At 46.8% G+C, this 20,000-nt stretch overlaps 1 protein-coding gene across 2 annotated transcripts in view; it reads left to right on the top strand.

Annotated features, from left to right (window-relative positions):
- The window catches only part of efnb3a (ephrin-B3a), an 82,383-nt gene that overhangs the window by 61,300 nt on the left and 1,083 nt on the right, over positions 1 to 20,000 (top strand). Inside the window, exons 5-7 of one of the 2 annotated variants that reach the window (XM_063203263.1) lie at positions 13,532 to 13,624; positions 17,810 to 17,866; positions 18,634 to 20,000. The exon at positions 18,634 to 20,000 is cut by the window's right edge and continues 1,083 nt beyond it. In XM_063203263.1, the coding sequence (XP_063059333.1) occupies positions 13,532 to 13,624; positions 17,810 to 17,866; positions 18,634 to 19,112 (629 nt within the window). In that variant the 3' untranslated portion in view covers positions 19,113 to 20,000. The remainder of the gene's footprint in view (positions 1 to 13,531; positions 13,625 to 17,809; positions 17,867 to 18,633) is intronic. The other variant, XM_063203264.1, reaches the window with a different exon arrangement.

Here is a 20,000-nt window from a genome sequence, read left to right as displayed (position 1 = left end):
AGAAAGACTGAGAGGGAAAGAAAAGAAAGGAAGGAAAAGTCTTCTTTGCCATTGACTCACTCCTCGTCTCTCTGCTCTTTCGTCTGCATCCCTCGTGTCTCGCCTCTGCAGTCCCCACTGGTTACTCTCTCTCTCTATCTCTCTCTCTCTCTCTCTCTCCCTCTCTCTCTCTCTCTCTCTCTCTCTCTCTCTCTCTCTCTCTCTCTCTCTCTCTCGCTCACCCTCTGCATTGCTCCCAACCCAAGACGACAAGAACATGACCCAGAAAAACCTTTCTGATTCCAGGCTGAGATTGTACCTCTTGCTCTCCTCTTCTTCCCACTTTCCGTTTCTTTTTTCTGTTTCTCTCATCTACTACTTGCACTTCTTACTTCCTTCATCTCTCTTTCTGTCTCTATCTTTCCTTCTGTCTCTTCCGCTACCTCTGCGTTACACATTTGCTGTTTCTTAATTTAGATTTCTTGCTTTCCGTCGCTTCCTCTCACTTGCATTCTCTCTCTCTCTCTCTTCCCTTCTCTTCCCTATTGCTCTCTCACTCCCTTTACTCTGTCTCTGTCTCTGTCTCTGTCTCTGTCTCTCTCTCTCTCTCTCTCTCTCTCTCTCTCTCTCTCTCTCTCTCTCTCTCTCTCTCTCTCTCTCTCTCTCTCTCTGCTTGTGTTCCTCTGTGGACTCCTGGCTGCTGTTCCCAGTGATGGGTGTCATTGATCTTATTGAGCAAAAACTCTCAAGGAGTCTTTTTCTGGGTCTTTATAGACAGGTTCGCTTAACGCTTACCACCTCTCCCCCTTCTCCTCCTGTCCTCTCTTCCTCTCCTCCTATTAGGTCCTCTCCTCCTCATCCTCCTCTCCTCTCCTCACCTCTCCTCTCCTCTCCTCTCCTCGCCTCGCCTCGCCTATCCTCTCCTCTCCCCTCCTCCTCCTCTTAATTCCTCTCCTCTCTTCTCCTCTCCTCCTCTCCTCTCCTCTCCTCCTCTTAATTCCTCTACTCTTCTCTTCTTCTCATCTCCTCTCTTCCTCTCCTCACTGCTCATCTACTCCTCTCCTCTGTAACTCTCTGCCTTGTTCTTGTACACGCGAGTGTGTGATGTGCACATGGCGAAGGCACAGCGGGCATATTTGCCTGCGTTTGTTTATAGCGGGTGTCTCTGGGGACCTCGCTGCAGCAAATTGTGGTATTTTACGACACCGCTCTTTTGAAATCAGAAAGGTTGTGCGATGGTTTTGAACAAAGATTGCCGTGTCATGATGTAGTGTTAACAGTTTAAGTTAGAGAATAGAAAGTTGGGATGCAAAGTATTTTACTCCCTTAACTTCCTTGTTATATAAACATGAAGAACTGTTTTATTTCAGTGGGAGTATCAATTTGTACTGTTTTGCCATCCATATGGACCAAGGGAGCATACACTGCTTGGGAAATTGTACTGTTGTACCATCCGTCACTCAACTAGGTCCTGCTCATCTAATCATAATTTCTCATATTTCCTCATATTGTATTTCAATTAGAAAAATAGAAAGGTTACAGGGGTTTAAGTGCATGTTAAATTTGTGCAATTTTAAAGTAGGCTGTACATATGATTTAATTACATATTATTTGCATTTTTAAAGTGCTACTTACGTAATTGAGTTTTCTTTGCTAATGACAGTAATTTGGCACACTGTTGTACTGTCACTCAACTACGTCCTGCTCATCTAATCATAATTTCTTTCTAGTCTACGGTGCAAATCGTCATATTATATCTCCAATCGTATTTCAATTGAAAAAAATACAAAGGCAAACATTTATAACTTCTTTTTTTTAAAGCAGACTGTATGTATGACTTGATTATTTATTGTTTGCCTTCTTGATGTGCTATTTCCGTAATTGAGTTTTCTTCGCTGATGACAGTTATTTGGCATATGGTTCATTAGGAGACGTCTTTGTTAGGCGTTGTTTGAATCAGCTCGAAACGACTGACTCTTTGCTTGGATTGCAAATTGGATTAAAATGTTACTCTGATGTTGACAGATGGCACGATTCATTTTAATGATGATCCAGGTGCAGCCAGCCGGTGCCTGAAGGGTTAAAGAGAGGGGTTAAATGGCGAGCCTAGTGATACGCTCAGGAAATGCAGGTCATGTTTTACTAACTATGACCCGGAATAATGGAATAATAGGCCTTTTATCTTTTCATTCTTATGAATTCTATACTTTATTCGCTGTGTTCTTATAATGATGTTTTTATGAATGACTTTGAACTGCCTCTAATTTCCTACAAATAAAATTGCCTTGCCCTGCCTAATACACGCCTAGATAAATCAGACTTTAAAATATAGGTATACAACAACTAAAGGTATACAAATGATCTAAATTAATAATATACACGGTTACATAAATAATGTAAATTAGTAATATACATTACATGGTTATGTTACAGCTTCACTGCAGCAAATTCCAAAAATAGAGATAGAACTGTAACTCTGAACTATATCTATCGTACATTGACCCAGTTTTAAAATATACAGAAAAATGTAGCGACAGCTAGCTGACACTTTGTACACTGTTAATGCATAGTTGAATAAATGAATGAAGAAAAATATCTGTGCGGTTAGAAATTGTGTTAACTTGTCACTTCAAAAAACATTCCAAAAAAGAAAGAAAGATGAATAAATGGAAAGATGGATAGAAAAACAGAGGAAGAAAATAATCTTGAATTAACACAGTTGTTGACCGGCGATGATCCTCTTATGCCTTAATATCTTGGCCACACAAACAAACGGCGGCCTCTGACATTTTAAACGGGTCTTAACGCGGAGGTGAGCAGCTCACTCAGGAGCGGCCTGACCTACGGCCTGTCAGCCAAGCCACCACACACACACACACACACACACACACACACACACACACACACACACACACACACACCCTGCCCTGTCCTGCTCTCCACAACACCATACTCCACTCCAGCCGCCCGTCCTCTGCCCTGCTCCACCCAATCAGGACACACCCTCTGCCCTGCTCCACCCAATCAGGACACACCCTCCATAGGCCTGCACCACCCAATCAGGACACACCCTCTGCCCTGCTCCACCCAATCAGGACACACCCTCCATAGGCCTGCACCACCCAATCAGGATACACCCTCTGCCCTGCTTCGCCCAGCACACTCCCTCCATAGCCCTGCCCTAGCTAACCAGCACACACATCTCCAACAGCCACCTCAGCCATACTCTGTCCATCCCCTCCTCCCTTCCACCCCACCATTCACTGTCCATCTCCTCCTCCATTCCACCCCACCATACTCTGTCCATCTCCTCCTCCATTCCACCCCACCATACTCTGTCCATCCCCTCCTCCCTTCCACCCCACCATTCACTGTCCATCTCCTCCTCCATTCCACCCCACCATACTCTGTCCATCTCCTCCTCCCTTCCACCCCAGCATACTCTCTCCATCCCCTCCTCTCTTCCACCCCACCATACTCTGTCCATCCCTTCTACAGATCCACCCCAATATGCTCTCTCCATCCCTTCTACTGCTCTTCTCCACCCAGCTTCCTCCATCCCAGCCACTCTAGCCACTGCCCTGCTACACCAGCTACTTCCAGGGCTGGACTGGTTATCTGGCGTACCGGGCAAATCCCGGTGGGCCCTTGCGTCTTTCGGGCCATCGAAAAAAATATATACCTTTCTTTTTTTTTTGTCTGTGACGGTAAAAAATTACATATCGGGGCTCATTGGATGCTTCTCTTGAGGCACATTGGCCTAGTCCAATGAAATGCATTGTTTCTCGAAGGCCCACCCCTCCCTGCAGGCCCTCGCTCGACCCAACTAGTGTGTCAGCTTCATCATCCGAAGTTTCGTTGACTTGGATGGTGGCTATTCGGTTGATAAAAACTCCGGTGGTGGAACGGAGGACACAGGACGCAATATGGAGAAAGAAAGGATTGACTATGAAAAGCGCATGGAAAAGCAAAAGCATAAAATAAAAGAAGACGTAGCAAAATGTGCTAAAATCACTGACTTGTTCAAAGCTAAAAGTACCACCAGCTCGAGCTCCAGACCGGTAGCTCTCGTGACTCGTGTGGCCGTGGGAGGTAGTGAATCACACAGCTCGACCTCTGGGGCCACCGCTGCATCAACGAGTGCAAGGTGGTGCAGAATGAGGCGTCGGGGGGAGATGGTTCGAGCAGGGGAGGTAGAGACTGATATGAGACGTTACCCAGGGAGAGAGAGGTTAGCACCCCCCCAACACACCCAGCTAGCCAATGCAGTGTAGCTATGCGCCGCTTCAGCGTTTCGTAGTTCCCATCCCTTTTATTACCTGAGACCAAATTGTCATGAATACCCATTTGATGAATTCCCATGCACTTCTCTTGTAATGTTGCGCCAGCACATAGAGTGCCATTTAGTAAGCTCACTAACAGTAGCCTATCTGTGGACTGGAGCAATTTGAAGCTGAAACATCTTGGTAATTGTTATTTTCATTACATTTTATTATTATTATATATGGTGTCCATTTACTCTGTGTGTGTGTGTGTGTGTGTGTGTGTGTGTGTGTGTGTGTGTGTGTGTGTGTGTGTGTGTGTGTGTGTGTGTGTGTGTGTGTGTGTGTGTGTGTGTGTGTGTGAGTGAGTGAGTGAAATATTGCTTTGCTTATCAATGTTAAGGTGTTTGTGTCTGTGGGACCTGTTTTCAGTTTTTGCTTAAGGGAAATGGTATGAATACTTTTTTATATTGAGATTCACTGGCCTGGAAAATAATCAGGAAAATAGAGTTAGTTGTCCACTCTCTATCTCCTTCCCTCAAACATACTCAGAAGTTCACATGCAGGATGAAGAGAACATGAGGGTACACTGTGACCATCTCCCCAAGATGATGAAGCATTTTTTCGTGTGAGATTTTTTATGTAGGCTATATTATATACAATGTCATAAATAGGGCCTACCGATAGGCATCGGTGTCGGGCCCTCAGGCGCCAAAAAGTGCCCGGGCCCTTTTCAGATCCCAGTCCAGCCCTGGCTACTTCAACATCAGCCTTCACTCCTGACCCCACACCATCCCGTCACTGTCCCCCGGCCCCGCATAACACTGTCTTCCCCCCACTGCCCCATTCCCTTGACCCACGCAACTGCCCCTCTCCACCCACCATGCCACCATATCAGCCACTCCTGACCCCAACACTGTCCCTGACCACACCCCTGTTCCAACACTGTCCCTCGGTCCCCATCACATCCCTGCTCCACACACCCCGACCATCTCCCTCGATCCCCTGACTCTATTCCACACCCTCTCCTCCCACCACTGCCCACCTTCCCCACTCCCTTGGACCGTGCCTGCTGCTCCTATCCCCAACGCAGCCTCCAGTCCACACCAAACCCACCCTCCCCACCCCCTCTCTTGACCTAGACCCATGCCTGCCCAGTCAGATTTCCCATAGGTGCATGCCTATGAGAGAGCGAGAGAGAGAGGGAGGGAGGCAGGGACAGAGACAGGGGAGGGAGTGGGGGGTAGTGGATAGTGGGTCGGAGAGGGTGATCTCCTCACTCTCTTAAGCCCTGTCCCGGGTCACGTGGGCCGCGGATCACAGAGCGTAACCCGATTGAAGGCCTCTCCTTGGGGGGTCTGCTGGTGAGAAGCAGCACATACTACTCTGCTGCTGCTGGCTACTCTCGCCTGGCTTACGCGACTCCCAAGTCTCTTCAAGACTACACTGCCCTACAAAGACAAAGTGCAATAAGTACGCCAACATTGAAACTGAGAAAAAAAGACCTTCAAAGCCTTGGTATTAGGTTGGATATTGTAGTTACTGCAAATTTGAGGGGTCTTACACACCAGGGCGGTAAAGCGTCGCGGAACGGTCGCGTTTTTTACCGGCGTCGGTGAAAATACATTGAAACATATCTGTCCTTACACACCAACCGGCGGTAGTCGAGCGTCAGCGGCGCGGGAGCCGGCTCCGCGCCGCGCTGCATTTGGAAAATAGAACTCGAGCGTATTTTTCACGACCGGCGGTGTCTCATTCAAATGAATGGCAAAGTAGCATGCTAGCTTTAGCTGTGGGGAGGGTTTTGAATAGGACTGGCCGCGCACGCCGACGCTGTCAGTGTGAAAGGCAGAGAAAAACACGCCGGCCAAAACTAAGCAGAAAGACCGCGTTCGTCCCGGGACCGTTCCGTTCCGCCTTGGTATGTTGAGATATAATTGTAGGCTTCGTCACAAGGTAAAGCAGGTGTAATGGAGACCATTTTCAGGCTAAACTCAAATTTGACAAAATGTATGTGGCACTTTGCCTTTGTACTGAAGTACTGTATAATCTGGCCAGGTAAATCATCTAAAACATTTACAAATTCCCATGAAAAAGGGAACCAGAAAATGTGAGCATTACCAGCGGCTCGATTTTATGCGGCTTATTTTATGGCAATGAGGCACCAGTTTTATTAAGAGGTGAGTGAAGGAATGGGTGGTCTAATCGAATGAAGCTTCAACCAGTAGTTTTATGATCCATTTTACAAACATGAGCTAGACACAACCTTTTGCATCTCCCACAGGGAAATGTTGTAGATGGTTTGCCTGGCCAGACAATAGTCTCGAAGAGTCATTTGCAGTCCCTTAAGCCTAGCTAGGCTACACTTCACTGCACTTCTCTCTACCGCTCTTGCATTCCTTAAAAATGGCTACCGACTGACCAATTGGCCAGCCTGCTATCCATTCCTGCCACACTGTCTGACTACAAGCCTAGCCAGGAGTATGACCTAGCCTGACATCAACACGTCAACAGTGTCATGTTCCCCCTCAGTCTACGTAAATACAAAATCAAAAAAATAATACCATTAAAGAAATGTGTTTTTGGACGGCGTCCTGCTAAGTGAGCCAGTGGCTGTGCAGAGTGTGCCGCCAATTTGGCCGGCGTTCTCCAAACACAGCAGACCTCCGTGGCCATATTTGACCAAATATCTAAAGCCCAGCACAGCACGCTACCATGCATGCACTACTTACAAGGACCACCTACCATGCCAAACCCCTGGAGGAACACCCGACCCCCCACCCTTCACCCCCTCCCCAAAACCTCATAATGGAACATGACTGTAATACACATGGCCTCCATGACACACTTGCACTTACTCACTCACTCACTCACCCACCCACCAACTCTGCCCGCTCGCTACTGCCGCCTAGCTGTTGGTGGTGGTGTGTGTACTGTACCGTACCAATAATGCTACAGTAACTACTGTAAGTGTCCCAGGCCAGTGTGCAGTGTGCGATGCAGTGACTATATAGACTATGGCATGTCACTGTTTACTTCCTCTCCCTCCCCCACCCCTATGGTCCCCCAGGGCTGCCAATGTCAGCAGAGAACACACACACACACACATAGTGTAGTGTGCGTGCGTGTGTGTGTGTGTGTTTGTGAGTGAGTGTGTGCATGCGTTTGTGCATGTGTGCATGCATGCATTGACTATGTGTGCATACATATTGTGTGTGTGTGTGTGTGTGTGTGTGTGTGTGTGTGTGTGTGTGTGTGTGTGTGTGTGTGTGTGTGTGTGTGTGTGTGTGCGCGTGTGTGTGCGTGTGTGCGCGTGTGCGTGTGTGTGTGCGCCTGTGCCTGTGCCTGTGTGTGTGTGCAGAAGCTGAGTGGCACGGAGCTTTCTGCGCAGCCAACAGATTTTCTAATTCCCCTGGGGGTTGGCCAGTTGGCATAGTTTAGCCCTTCATTTGTTGTGGGTTAAGCCCATCTTTTCGAGAGGCCGTGTGTCCATCCACAACTAGCACGGGTCAATCCCTTTTGCCGCCTCGATCTGTCTCTCTCTCTGTCCCTCCCTCTCTCTCTCTCTCTCTCTCTCTCTCTCTCTCTCTCTCTCTTTCTATTCCTTTATCTCTCTCTCTCTTTCTATCCCTGTATCTCTCTTTCTTTCCGTTTTTGTCCATGTCTTTTTCTTTTTATTTCTCTCTTTTTCTCTGTCGCTCCACCACTCTCTTTCCCTCCATCTCCCTCCTTGTCTTACCCTGCCCCCTCTCTCTCTCTCTCCATATTTTTCTTGTTTCTCTCTATCGTTCGCACTGTCTCCATACTTTTCTCACCAACTGCTCTCTCTCTCTCTCTCTCTCTCTCTCTCTCTCTCTCTCTCTCTCTCTCTCTCTCTCTCTCTCTCTCTCTCTCTCTCTCTCTCTCGTTCCCGGGTTAGGGCCATGTGTGTGTGGGTGTAAGTGGGTCACTAAAGGGGTCGTTTAAGGCTGGCCCAGAAGGTAGTGAGACTGACGCCACCTCCCCTCCCCCACCAACACCACACACACACACACACACACATACACACAAATATGCATACAAATTCATGCATGCATACACACACACACACGCACACAAGTGCACACACCTACATATACACACACACACATATACACACACACACACACACACACACACACACACACACACACACACACACACACACACACACACACACACACACACACCACCCTACCCTCTGTGCTCACAATTGGTGATGTTTGTACGGGTCAGTGACCTCCTTGTTTTAGCTCCTTTGCACATGAACAGTTCCGTGTCTGTCTCTCCGCCTGTTTTTTTCTTTTTCGTTTTTTTTTTTTTTTTTAACCGGCCGTCCCCATACTCCCTCTTTTTAGCCCTCTCTCTCTTTTTTTCTCTCTCTCTCTTCTTTTTTCTTTCTTTTCTTCCGTTTCTTTCCCCCTCGCTCTCTCTCCCCATCGCTGCAGATCATTGTCTCAATTACTTAATCCTCCACTGACCACGCTTCCCTCCGTCCCCCCCTCCACCCCTCCCTCTCTACATCCCTCTATCCCCAAATTTTGTGTCTCCATCCTCATCCTCCACTCCATTTCTTCTCCTTTCCTGTTCTGTCTCTTATTTTTCGACCTCCCGCTGTCCTCTTTGCCAGTGTGAACTATTCTGTTCTGTCAGACCTGCGGAAGTATGTTTTTGTCTGATGCGTCCTCTTTTTCCTCCTGTAAGACTCCTCTGTTTTGACTTCCACTGTCTCCATGTGCTAAAAGTTACCAGTTATAATGGTGTACAACTTTTTATATGCTCCCACTGAAGTATGTTTTTGTGCGATAAGTCAGACGCCTCTTGTAAAACTTGTCTGTTTTGACTTCCACTGTCAAAAAGTAACCAGTTATAATGGTATACAACTTTTGTATACCCCACCCCCCTGCTTGAGTATGTTTTTTTGCGATACGTCAGCCCTCTCCTCTTTCAAGACTCTTGTGTTTTGATCTCCACTGTCTACATGCGTTAAAAGTTACCAGTTTCCTCGTATAGCTGTTTTTTCAGCTGTATAGTTTTTGTAACAATTTTGACGTCCCCTAGGCTGAAGTTGGCTGTTTTTGTGTGATAAATCCGCCCTCTCCTCTTGTAAGACTTGATCGTTTTGACCTCCACTGTCTGCATTAAAAGTTACCTGTAAAACTCTTATTCTTTTTTGGCTGCAATTCAATACTTTTATTCAACTTTTTAAATATCCATCCACCCCACAAGCAGAAAATATTGAAAATATGTATAACTACATAGTTTTTCATTGGTTTCCTCCTCTCTTTCTTTCTGTTTCTATCCTTTTCTCCTTTTATTGTCCTTTCTTGCATACTTTCTCTCTCTCTCTCTCTCTCTCTCTCTCTCTCTCTCTCTCTCTCTCTCTCTCTCTCTCTCTCTCTCTCTCTCTCTCTCTCTCTCTCTCTCTCTCTCTCTCTCTTTTGCTCTCTCTCCCTCTCTTTCTTTCTCCCTCTCTCTCTGGCTCCCTCTCTATTTCTATACTTTTCTGCTTTTCTGTCCTCTCTCTCTCTCTCTCTCTCTCTCTCTCTCTCTCTCTCTCTCTCTCTCTCTGTCTCTCTCTCTCTCTATCTCTCTCTCTCTCTGGCTCCCTCTCTATTTCTATCCTTTTCTGCTTTTCTGTCCTCTCTCTCTCTCTCTCTCTCTCTCTCTCTCTCTCTCTCTCTCTCTCTCTCTCTCTGTCTCTCTCTCTCTCCCCCTCTCCCTCCCTCTGTTTGATCAGATTAATGTAGAGGAGTGAGAGGTGATGACTTTCTGCACTGCGGTGTAATTTGTGTAATCTCATCTGAGCATGTACAGCAGCATACCAGAGGCCTGTGGGGACTCGGAGATCAGCGCGCAGGAGAGAGGGGAGACTTTAGTCTTCTCTTTTTCTTTTCTTTCCTTCTTTTTTTCTTTTCTTTTTTTTCTCTAGCATGGAGTATGAGCAGTGTTTCTGGTTGACCAACACTCAGTCCACTCTTTCTCTCTCTCTCTCTCTCTCTCTCTCTCTCTCTCTCTCTCTCTCTCCCGTTTCTCCGTTTTTGGGCGTTTGTTTCTGCTGTTGTTATTGTCCAAGGTTACACGGAAGTGTGATATTTTTAGCTAGTGGTCTTTTTGGTGTGTTTTTGCTGGACACTGTGTGCAAGTGTGCAAGTGTGTGTGTATTGTTGTGTATCTGAGTGTGTGAGAGAGTGTGTGTGTGCGTGCGTGCGTGCGTGTGTGTGTTTGCGCGCGCGCGCGCGCGCGCGCGCGTGTGTGTGTGTGTGTGTGTGTGTGCGTGCGTGCGTGTGTGTGTGTGTTTGCGTGCATGTTTGCATGTGTGTGTGTGGTGTTCGTGTGATTAGTGCCCCATTACCCCTCCACTCCTCAGAGATCTCCCCAGTGCTCTCACACACACTCACACACTCGCCACCATTCCTCTTGTCTCTGTGTTTGTTGATTTGTTTGTTTATTTGAGTACAATGTAATTGTGATTGTGGTGTGGGTGGATGATTGGAGGTTGTGTCCTGGCTTGGCATGGTGGTTGTCAGGCCTTTTGGGAGTGCAGCTGCGTGTGTGTGTGTGTGTGTGTGTGTGTGTGTGTGTGTGTGTGTGTGTGTGTGTGTGTGTGTGTGTGTGTGTGTGTGTGTGTGTGTGTGTGTGTGTGTGTGTGTGGTGGGCCAGCCTGACCCGCTTTCCCCCTCACCAGGCAGAGTGGAGCCAGCTGCGGAATGAGGTTACTTACTCGCTCGATCTGTGTGTGTGTGTGTGTGTGTGTGTGTGTGTGTGTGTGTGTGTGTGTGTGTGTGTAGGTCCTAGAGTAAAGTATGTTTGTGTGAATGTACACACACAGACACACACACACATCTGGAATGTGCCCACATTTGTGCATGCATGAAGATTTTATAGCATATGTATGTGTATGTGGTAAATAATACTTTATATCCATTAAATATCCATTAAATTCTGTGTGTGAGAGAGGAGAGGGAAGGTGTGTGTGTGTGTGTGTGTGTGTGTGTGTGTGTGTGTGTGTGTGTGTGCGTGTGTGCGTGTGTGCGTGTGTGCGTGCGTGTGTGTGTGTGTGTGCGTGCGTGCCAGTGATGGTTGCTCTGTGGATGTGTCTATGCGTGTGTGTACGTGCGTGCCTGTCCGTCTGTCTGGGAGTGTGCATGTGAGTGACTCTGGTTTGGTATTTTCCCCTCTGCAGGGGTTACCGCAGTGACTGGGGATAGTTACAGAGATACTGGCAGGAGAGGGAGACACATAACTGGGGGTTAGAGAGAGATGCAGAGAAGGAAGACAGGGAGTTATGACACGAATATTGTCTATGTCTATGTCTAGAGTATGTCTATGTCTGTAAGAAAATAAGAAATGTAATTTCAATTTTTTGTATGACCAGTGCATGTAAAGAAATTGTCAACAAAGCAGACTTGACTTGAAAATACACGAGAAGCAACTTGAGCAACATTGGCAACGGTAATTATTGAGTCTGTATGGATGACGATAGGCGAGACAAACGAAGCAATCTGGGTAACTAGACGCGATTTGAGCAACTTGAGCGAAAGTTTGTAGTTGAACTTCAGCAAATATTACGGTACATTATCGAGCTATGATGCGGTCCGGCGACAGCCGTCACAGCGAATTGGAATGTCGGAAATCTTGCATTCTGCTTTTAATGGTCAGACTCGATTCTATCGCTTGTGTCATTCTTGCTATGAAGACACCTCCAGCGACTCTTTGTTGCTTTGGTCTCTTCTGGTGTGTTCGCGGGGTTAGAGAAAACCATTGAGAAAGTGAACGAGTGTGAACAGGGAAGCCGACAGGGGGGACAAGGGCGTCAGTTGTCCCGGGCCCAGGGAGAAAAGAGGCCCAGAATTGGGTTCTCATTACATCATATGTATTGGTTCTGGGGCCCTTTTACTTGATTTTGTCCCGGGCCTAGCCGAAGCTGTCAGCAGCCCTGAGCGTGAACCCGAGAAAGTGAATGAGAGTGAGAGACAAGGGCGTGAAGGAGACAGACTTTGGGGAGTTAAAGAAAGAAAAGAAGGCTCTTAGAGAGAGAGAGAGAGAGAGAGAGAGAGAGAGAGAGAGTGTGTTAGAGAGATAGCGCCAGGAACATTTAGGGGGAGACATATGAGGTGGACTTGGAGAAGTAGACTTAAAGAGGGATACGGTCGGGAACTATGGTATAATGTAGCGGATGGAGTGTCTGGGCGCCGCATCACTGGCACGTTACTGTAATGTGGATCTGCAGCAGGATTAGGGAGGCAGCAGCTGCAGCAGGCAGGATTTCCCATCTCCCTCCCCGGCCAACACCACAGACAGGACTGGGCTGGGACCAGAAAACTATTTTTTAACAAAGACAAACCATAGACCATGCCTGACGAAGATCCAGGGTGATCGAAACGTTGCTGTTTTAGGTTGATAAACTTTATTTTTTGGAGCTTATTCTGCAGTGTGCAGACCTACCTTCTTCAACAGCAAAGACCAGCCCCTCATACAACCTACAGCCCACCACCCCCTGTTTTTTCTACAATACTATGATTGGGTCAGTCCATTATGTATATTAAAGATTGTCTAATGGGCTGCTCCATCTAATTGTGATGGGCCGGTCTTGAGGGGAAAAGACAAAAACAACAACAATAGCAGCAGCAAAAATCAACAGCATCTTCCCCTGAGAACTGACGGCACACTGGGAAAATACCCTGTATATCAGATTACCAGTCCAGCCCTGACCACAAACAAAAGAACAACGACGTTACAGTGTGATGTAGGGCTGCACAATTAATCGAAAATCGTGATATAATCGTGATATTGAAATTGTGATTTCAATCAGAATTTAATCGTGGCAATTGTGACCTACATTCGAGAGCGACCTTAAAGCCAGAACATACTGACAGGCTGGCTTTTCTAGCCAGAAATCTGTTCACCTAAGTTCCATGCTATTGCCTTTTACATAATTATTACAATTCTTTTTATTTTGCTCATCCCATATATCATTTATTCTTGGTTATATTTCATTTTATTATATATTTTTTTCAAAAATCCAACAAGAATCAATAATCGTGATTAATAATTGTGATTATGATTTTGACCCAAATAATCGTGATTACGGTTTTTTTTTTTCCATAATCGTGCAGCTCTAGTGTAGCAGTGACTCTACCTACAGGACACTAATATTTCATTTTCTCTTCTCTCTTTTTTTGTTTGTCCTTCTCTCTCTCTCTCTCTCTCTCTCTCTCTCTCTCTCTCTCTCTCTCTCTCTCTCGCTCTCTCTCTCTCTCTCTCCACAGCCACTTCGGACGGTTCGAGACAGGGTCTGGATAGCATGCGTGGGGGCGTGTGTGTGACGAGAGGGATGAAGGTGGTGCTGAAAGTAGGCCAGAGTGAGTAACAGGACCATTGCCCTCCTCTCCTCTCCTCTCCTCTCCTCTCCTCTTTACACTCCTCTCCTCTTTACACTCCTCTCCTCTCCTCTTTACACTCCTCTCCTCTCCTCTCCTCTCCTCTCCTCTCCTCTCCTCTCCTCTCCTCTTTAACACTCCTCTCCTCTCCTCTTTAACACTCCTCTCCTCTCCACTCCTCCTCTGCTCCCCTCCTCTGCTCTTCTCTCCTCCCCTCCAAGCCTCTCCTCACACTTAAATCATCTCCTCCTCTCCTCTCTTCTCCTCTCCTCTCCTTTCCTACCCTCCACTCTTCTCCTACCCTTATCTCCTCCTCTCCTTCACAACACGCCTCTCTCCTCTCCACATTCTTCTCCAGCCTCCTTCCCCCCAACCCCCCACACTCTTCCATTCCTCTCTTCTTAACACTCCTTTCCTCCCCCAATCCCCTTTCCCCAACTCTCCTCTCTTCTCCAGCACTCTTCTCTCTAGCAATCAACCTCTTCCTTACACTCCTTTTCTTTACAATTCCTCTTCCCTGACACCCATCTCCTTCCCCAACAACCCTCCCCAACCCTCCTCTTAGCTCCAGCATCATCCATCACACCACAGCTGCACCCCTGTATAGCTGTACATCTGCACCTCTGTATACCTAGATTTTTTTTTAGTTTGTTTGTTTTTTATTTATTTGTTTGTTTGTTCATTTTATTTACCATATACTGCATAAAGACACCCTATAAGAAATGTTCCTTTTGTAAAATATAAAGAAAATATTGGTTATAAATATATAAAATGTAAAAAAAATATATATATATATATTGCTTTTCAAAGTATTAAAGAGTGGACAGGGTTCCACAGTATCTTCTGTGTCTTGTGTGTTGAGTCATGCTGCCAAGTGACCCAACACTTATAGCCAGTAAATTCTCCTGGAGCCAATCTAATCGCCAGCGAATCGTGCACCCGAAGCCCCTCATTTACCCTCCTCCTCCTCCATCCCCTCATTTACCCTCCTCCTGAGGGCTGGACTGGCCATCTGGCATAGCAGGCATGCACCCTCATGGGGCCCTATTTTCAGAATTTTTTTAAAAAAAGGTTTACATTTCTGAAAATAGGGGGCAATGAGGGTGCAGGGCCCAGCGGTGAGTCAGTTCTGCGCTGCTAATTATGAGGGGCCCCTTTAAGCCAAAAGTGCCCGGGCCCTATTTCTCTGCCAGTCCAGTCCTACTCCTCCCTCATCCCTTCTCGTGCCCATTAGCATGTGCTGCTCATAGACTACTGCATGGTGCTGCTATGACCTTGTCTAGTCGTGAGTGCGTCCACATCTCCCCAATGAAGGGTTTCTGTGTCACAGTGGAGAGAGAGGAAGGCTATCCACTTAAGCTGGCCTATGACATTCTCTCACAGACTGACTCATCTCTGATATGAGTCATATACTTGGCCAAGAAATTTAATTCCATTTCCAAATGTATTTGCCACATACTATACGTAAGTAGGTATATAAAGTGCAATGTGCACTGACATACAGTACTGAGCCTACTGGCAGCCATTGCTATATGCAAATTAATAAGGTAGATTTAAAATGAGTTTTTGAGGGTTTTGAGGTCTGCTCCTCATTCAAGTATGTCCAAGGTGAGCTAGAGAATTGCTGCCTTTGCTGTCTAACGAGTTAGTGCAGGCATTCAGGGTAACGATTAAAAACCTTTCGCTTTTTTGGACAGACTGGCCAGACAGCATTTTAGAGGGCAGCATATTCGGGATTTATTTGATTGGGATAGCCTTGATGTCTCGCCAATCGCTTGTTTTGAAGGCAGCATGAATTTTTTTCTGTCATTACAAAGACAACTAGAAATGCACCCAGAGTGTGCAGACCTCCGCCAAGGAAGTTAAGTTTGTTTTTAGACACATACAGTGGGATATTTGTGTCATTTATGCAGGTTTATACACACCATTAGTGTGTTCAGAGAATTAAACAGTCAAGTTGTAACTAGATTATATCTGTATTTTTTATAATTACCATGTCCTTGATTAACTGTGGTCTGTTTTGTTCACCTGTGTGATTGTGGTATTGGCAAAGTGCTACATGCTATATTGTGAACTTACTATGCACTGTCCTATAAATGCACTTAGCCTATTGAAGGTCAGAAGTTGCTGGTCACATTGTTATAAACAGTTTTGATGATTGGCAGCATGCCCTTATTACCATTTAAAATTTCACAGCTATTTCATATCACACTTTAAAGACTAAGTGGAATTATACCAATTGTATCAGCCTAATCCAGCCTTGTGCTTACTACAAGATAAAAATCAACCTGCTTTGAAAACTTGTGATCACACGGCGATCACATTAGTGAAGGGAATGTAATGATTATGACCAACAAAACTGAAACAACCACAGACAACCGTATAGGCCTGTTTTTTGCCTACGATGGTATGCATTATTCTCATGGGCCACTGGTTGGCCTTAGCGCTGTCGGCTGAAGCGTGAAGCGGCATTTCCTTCTAGGTAAATCACTATCACCGTTGTTAATCAGTCTAGGCATTGCTGTCGGGCTTTGTGGTCCATCTCGCAACTGGGGATAAATTGAGTGAAGTGTAATGCATTTGACCAGCATTGTGAACTTGCACAGCCACAAATTCCATATTGTTTTGGCGATGGTAGCCTACCTAATTAATTCGACATTATTGTCAACCGAAATGATCTGCGGTGGTCACTGTCCATCTCACAGCAGTGCACTTCCACTTCACACATATTTTAGGCAGGCAGCGGTAATTCATTTCACAGGACTGTTTGTTAACTTCAACGAGGGTGTAGCCAAAAGGGTGCCTGCTGATGAGCCTTTTTTTTTTTAGGTTGATAGCAATGGTTTTGGAGCTGGCGTCAAAGGAGACAGTCCTTTTCCTTATTGCTTTGGCGGCACACCCGATTGGAATATTCGCCGGTGCTCGGCCATTATGCAGACTGTCGGGCTTTCTGATCCTGGTCCATCTCGCAAACAACTTGGGGTTAACTTTAAATGTAGCGAAGGGGATGTAATGAATTTTACCAGCATTGTGAACGTAGGCTACAGTCATAAATTATTTTGGCAACGGTAGCCTAATTAATTCGACAGCATTGCGAACCTCAGTCACAGTCCACAACAGCATTGTGAACTTACACAATCACATTCCATATTTTTGACAACGTACTTAATTCGACAGCATTGTGAACCTAAACGATCTGCGGGGGTGGTCACTGTCCATCTCGCAACAGCAATGATAACATATGGGCCAACACAATCACAAATTCCATATTTTTGGCAGCGGTGGTAATTAATTTGACAGGATTGTTTCCTGCATGCGGATGAACAACTTTTTAGGTGAAATCAAATGCACTTGGTGTTGGAGCTGGCGCGGCAAAGGAGACTCTCTCCTTGTTGCACAGAAAGGCGCAGGCACGCCGGTGCTCAGTAGCCAGGCTGCGCCCTCCTAGTGACGCAACACCTTCGGCGGCAAGTCTATGATAATCAGGCAAGGTGCTCAGTGCTCACCGTGCGCACCTTGTGGCAGGCAGTGAAATAGCAGCGCACGAACGAACGAACGAACAAACACAGACAATACACAAACCCAGGCGATCACATAACCTCCTTGGCGGAGGTAATAACACTTAATTAGTATTCCGTAGAGGTGAGTGTAGATTGATTTCCGGGGGAAGGCCGGCACACATTGCTGATATTTGTACGAACCAAAAAAAAGTGTGATGAAGCAAGATTGTTAAACTTCCTCTTGATGTCGTTATACAGTACATCAAGATAACACATGATTGTACAGTATGAATTAAAGGTAGAGTATGTAATGTCCAGAATGTATGCCGCCCATTCACAAATGTTTTCACGAATATTTACCACCACCACCACCAATTTCTAAGCATTCATTATGAATGAAAAGGTGGATCTTCGCTTTGTGAATTTCTATAATCTTTGGCTGCATCTTACTGTACTCTGGTCAGATCACAAAATATTAGCTTATGAGCGCAAATCCACTTGTAGAAGTTCATTTGTTCATAGGCAGCATACATTTTGAAGATGAACTGAGCAACTAAAATAACAAAGAATTAGATTAAAGATTAAAACAATAAAGATAAGAAATAAGCCTATAGAGGATGTAGTGTGTGCTGTGGTCTGACTTGCCATTCTCTTATATTTCTATTAGCTCCATATGGCCTCCCACCCAAACCTAAACCTGACCCAGCGCAGCCCAAGAACACTGGTAAGGCAGCCTCAGTCACAACACTGTTTTTTTTCCTTTATTGCTCTCTATTTTTCACATTTCTTTCAGTCTCTTTCTTTTCCTCATCTCTCTGTCTCTCATCTTCTTGAAATGCGTCCTCCTCCATCTCGCAGAACAGAGCTGCTTTGATGGTGTCTCTGCTGATCGAATGTACTCAGTGTACTATTTCTCTACTGTTTATAGCTGTTGATGTGCGCTCAATCGTTCTCTCTCTCTCTCTCTCTCTCTCTCTCTCTCTCTCTCTCTCTCTCTCTCTCTCTCTCTCTCTCTCTCACACACACACACACACACACACACACACACACACACACACACACACACACACACACACACACACACACACACACACACACATTCTCGCTCTCTCTTGCTTTCGTTTTGAAGTTTCATGAATGCTAACTTAGCTTTGACTTGTTCTCATTGCAGGTTTGTTTGAAATGTGTATATTATGCACAGTATATTTATGTAATGTATTCAAAGTTAAAAAGCCAAGTTTCAGTCTTGATTTATTCATCTCTCTATATCTCTCTCTTTCTTTCTCTCTCTCTCTGTCTCTCTCTATTTCTCTCTCCATCTTCCTGTGCCTCAACCTCTACCAACTTTCCCTCATTTTCTTGTGCTCCCTTCCTATTGTTGATCATTGTCACCACTCCTTTCTCTCCTCTCTCACTCCTCTCGCTCTCCTCTCTCACTCCTCTCTCCCTCTCTCCTCTCTCTCCTCTCTCTATCTCTCCTCCCCTGTGCAGGTGACAAGGGCACGACCACGTTAACAGGCGAGGGTGGCGGCCGCGAGGGTGACAAGGGCGAGAGCAGTGGCGGCGGCATGGGGGCCACCAACATCGCGCTGATCGCCGGCGGAGTGGGCGGCGCCGTCTTCCTGCTCCTCGTCACCGCCATCGTGGCCGTGGTGTGTTACCGCCGGCAACAGGCCAAGCACTCGGAGACGCAGCACCACCCGGCGCTCTCGCTGTCCTCCCTGACGCCCAAGCGCGGCAGCACCAGTGCGGTGGGGGCCACGGCCGGCGGGGGGCCCGGGGGCTCCGGGATGGGGGGCGGCGGGAACAACAACGGCTCGGAACCCAGTGACATCATCATCCCGCTGCGGACGTCGGACTCGGCGTACTGCCCCCACTACGAGAAGGTCAGCGGGGATTACGGACACCCGGTCTACATCGTCCAGGAGATGCCCCCCCAGAGCCCCGCCAACATCTACTATAAAGTATGAGGGTAGGGGGCATGTGTGGGCACTACCCATATCCCACCCCCCCTTTTATAACCCCCTCCTATCTACAATACCTGGTCCTGATGCAACCAGGAGATCCAGGAAACGAAGAAGAAGGAAGACAGAGACTTTTGCCGTGCTAACCTACTGTGGTCTCCAAGTTTTGAGACTTTCAATCCCTCCCCTACAATTTAAACTCCTCCCCTTCACCAGTTCAACCCTACCCCCCTCCTTCTCCACCTTGCCTCTCCTCTCTGTGGCACGCACACAAACACATACAGACACATACAGTACACACAGACAACCAGGTCTAGCCCCATTGGACAACCAGGTCTAACTTATTTGGAGCCCCATTGGACAGCCAGGTCGAGCCTATCTGGAGCCCCATTGGCCAGCCAGGTCGAGCCTATCTCAAGCCCCATTGGCCAGCCAGGTCGAGCCTATCTCAAGCCCCATTGCCCCTTCTGCCAAGTGACTCTAGCCTCCAGCCCCCTTGGTGGTGCTGTTGCCAACCTCACGCTGCCCACAAGGACCAACCAGACTGGACAGGACAGGACTGTTCCATTCACACTGTGGGTGGCACGGCACAGCCGTGGGCACCAAACTCAGCAATGACTGTTGCAAGCAGAGCAGAGCAAAGCAAAAGCAGGCGGTTGTATTTTCTTTTTTTCTTCTTCTTCTTTTCTTTCTGATCTCTTTTTTGTCTGCGTTTCTCCCCCGTGGTGTTCCTTGGGGAGTGGACTGTGTGAGTGGGAGAGGGCTGGCCTACGGACCGGAACAGGAACATTTGGATCGGACTCCCACGGACTACACAAGGTGTTTCATGAAGCATGGCTTCACGGCTCTAAAAGAGAATCAGATTTGAAACGTGTTCTAGGAAAACGAAGGAAA

The sequence above is a fragment of the Engraulis encrasicolus genome, chromosome 7 (genome assembly GCF_034702125.1).
Source record: "Engraulis encrasicolus isolate BLACKSEA-1 chromosome 7, IST_EnEncr_1.0, whole genome shotgun sequence".
Lineage (NCBI taxonomy): Eukaryota > Metazoa > Chordata > Actinopteri > Clupeiformes > Engraulidae > Engraulis > Engraulis encrasicolus.
Note: the sequence above shows the minus strand (reverse complement) of the source record. Positions and strands in the feature narration are given on the sequence as shown.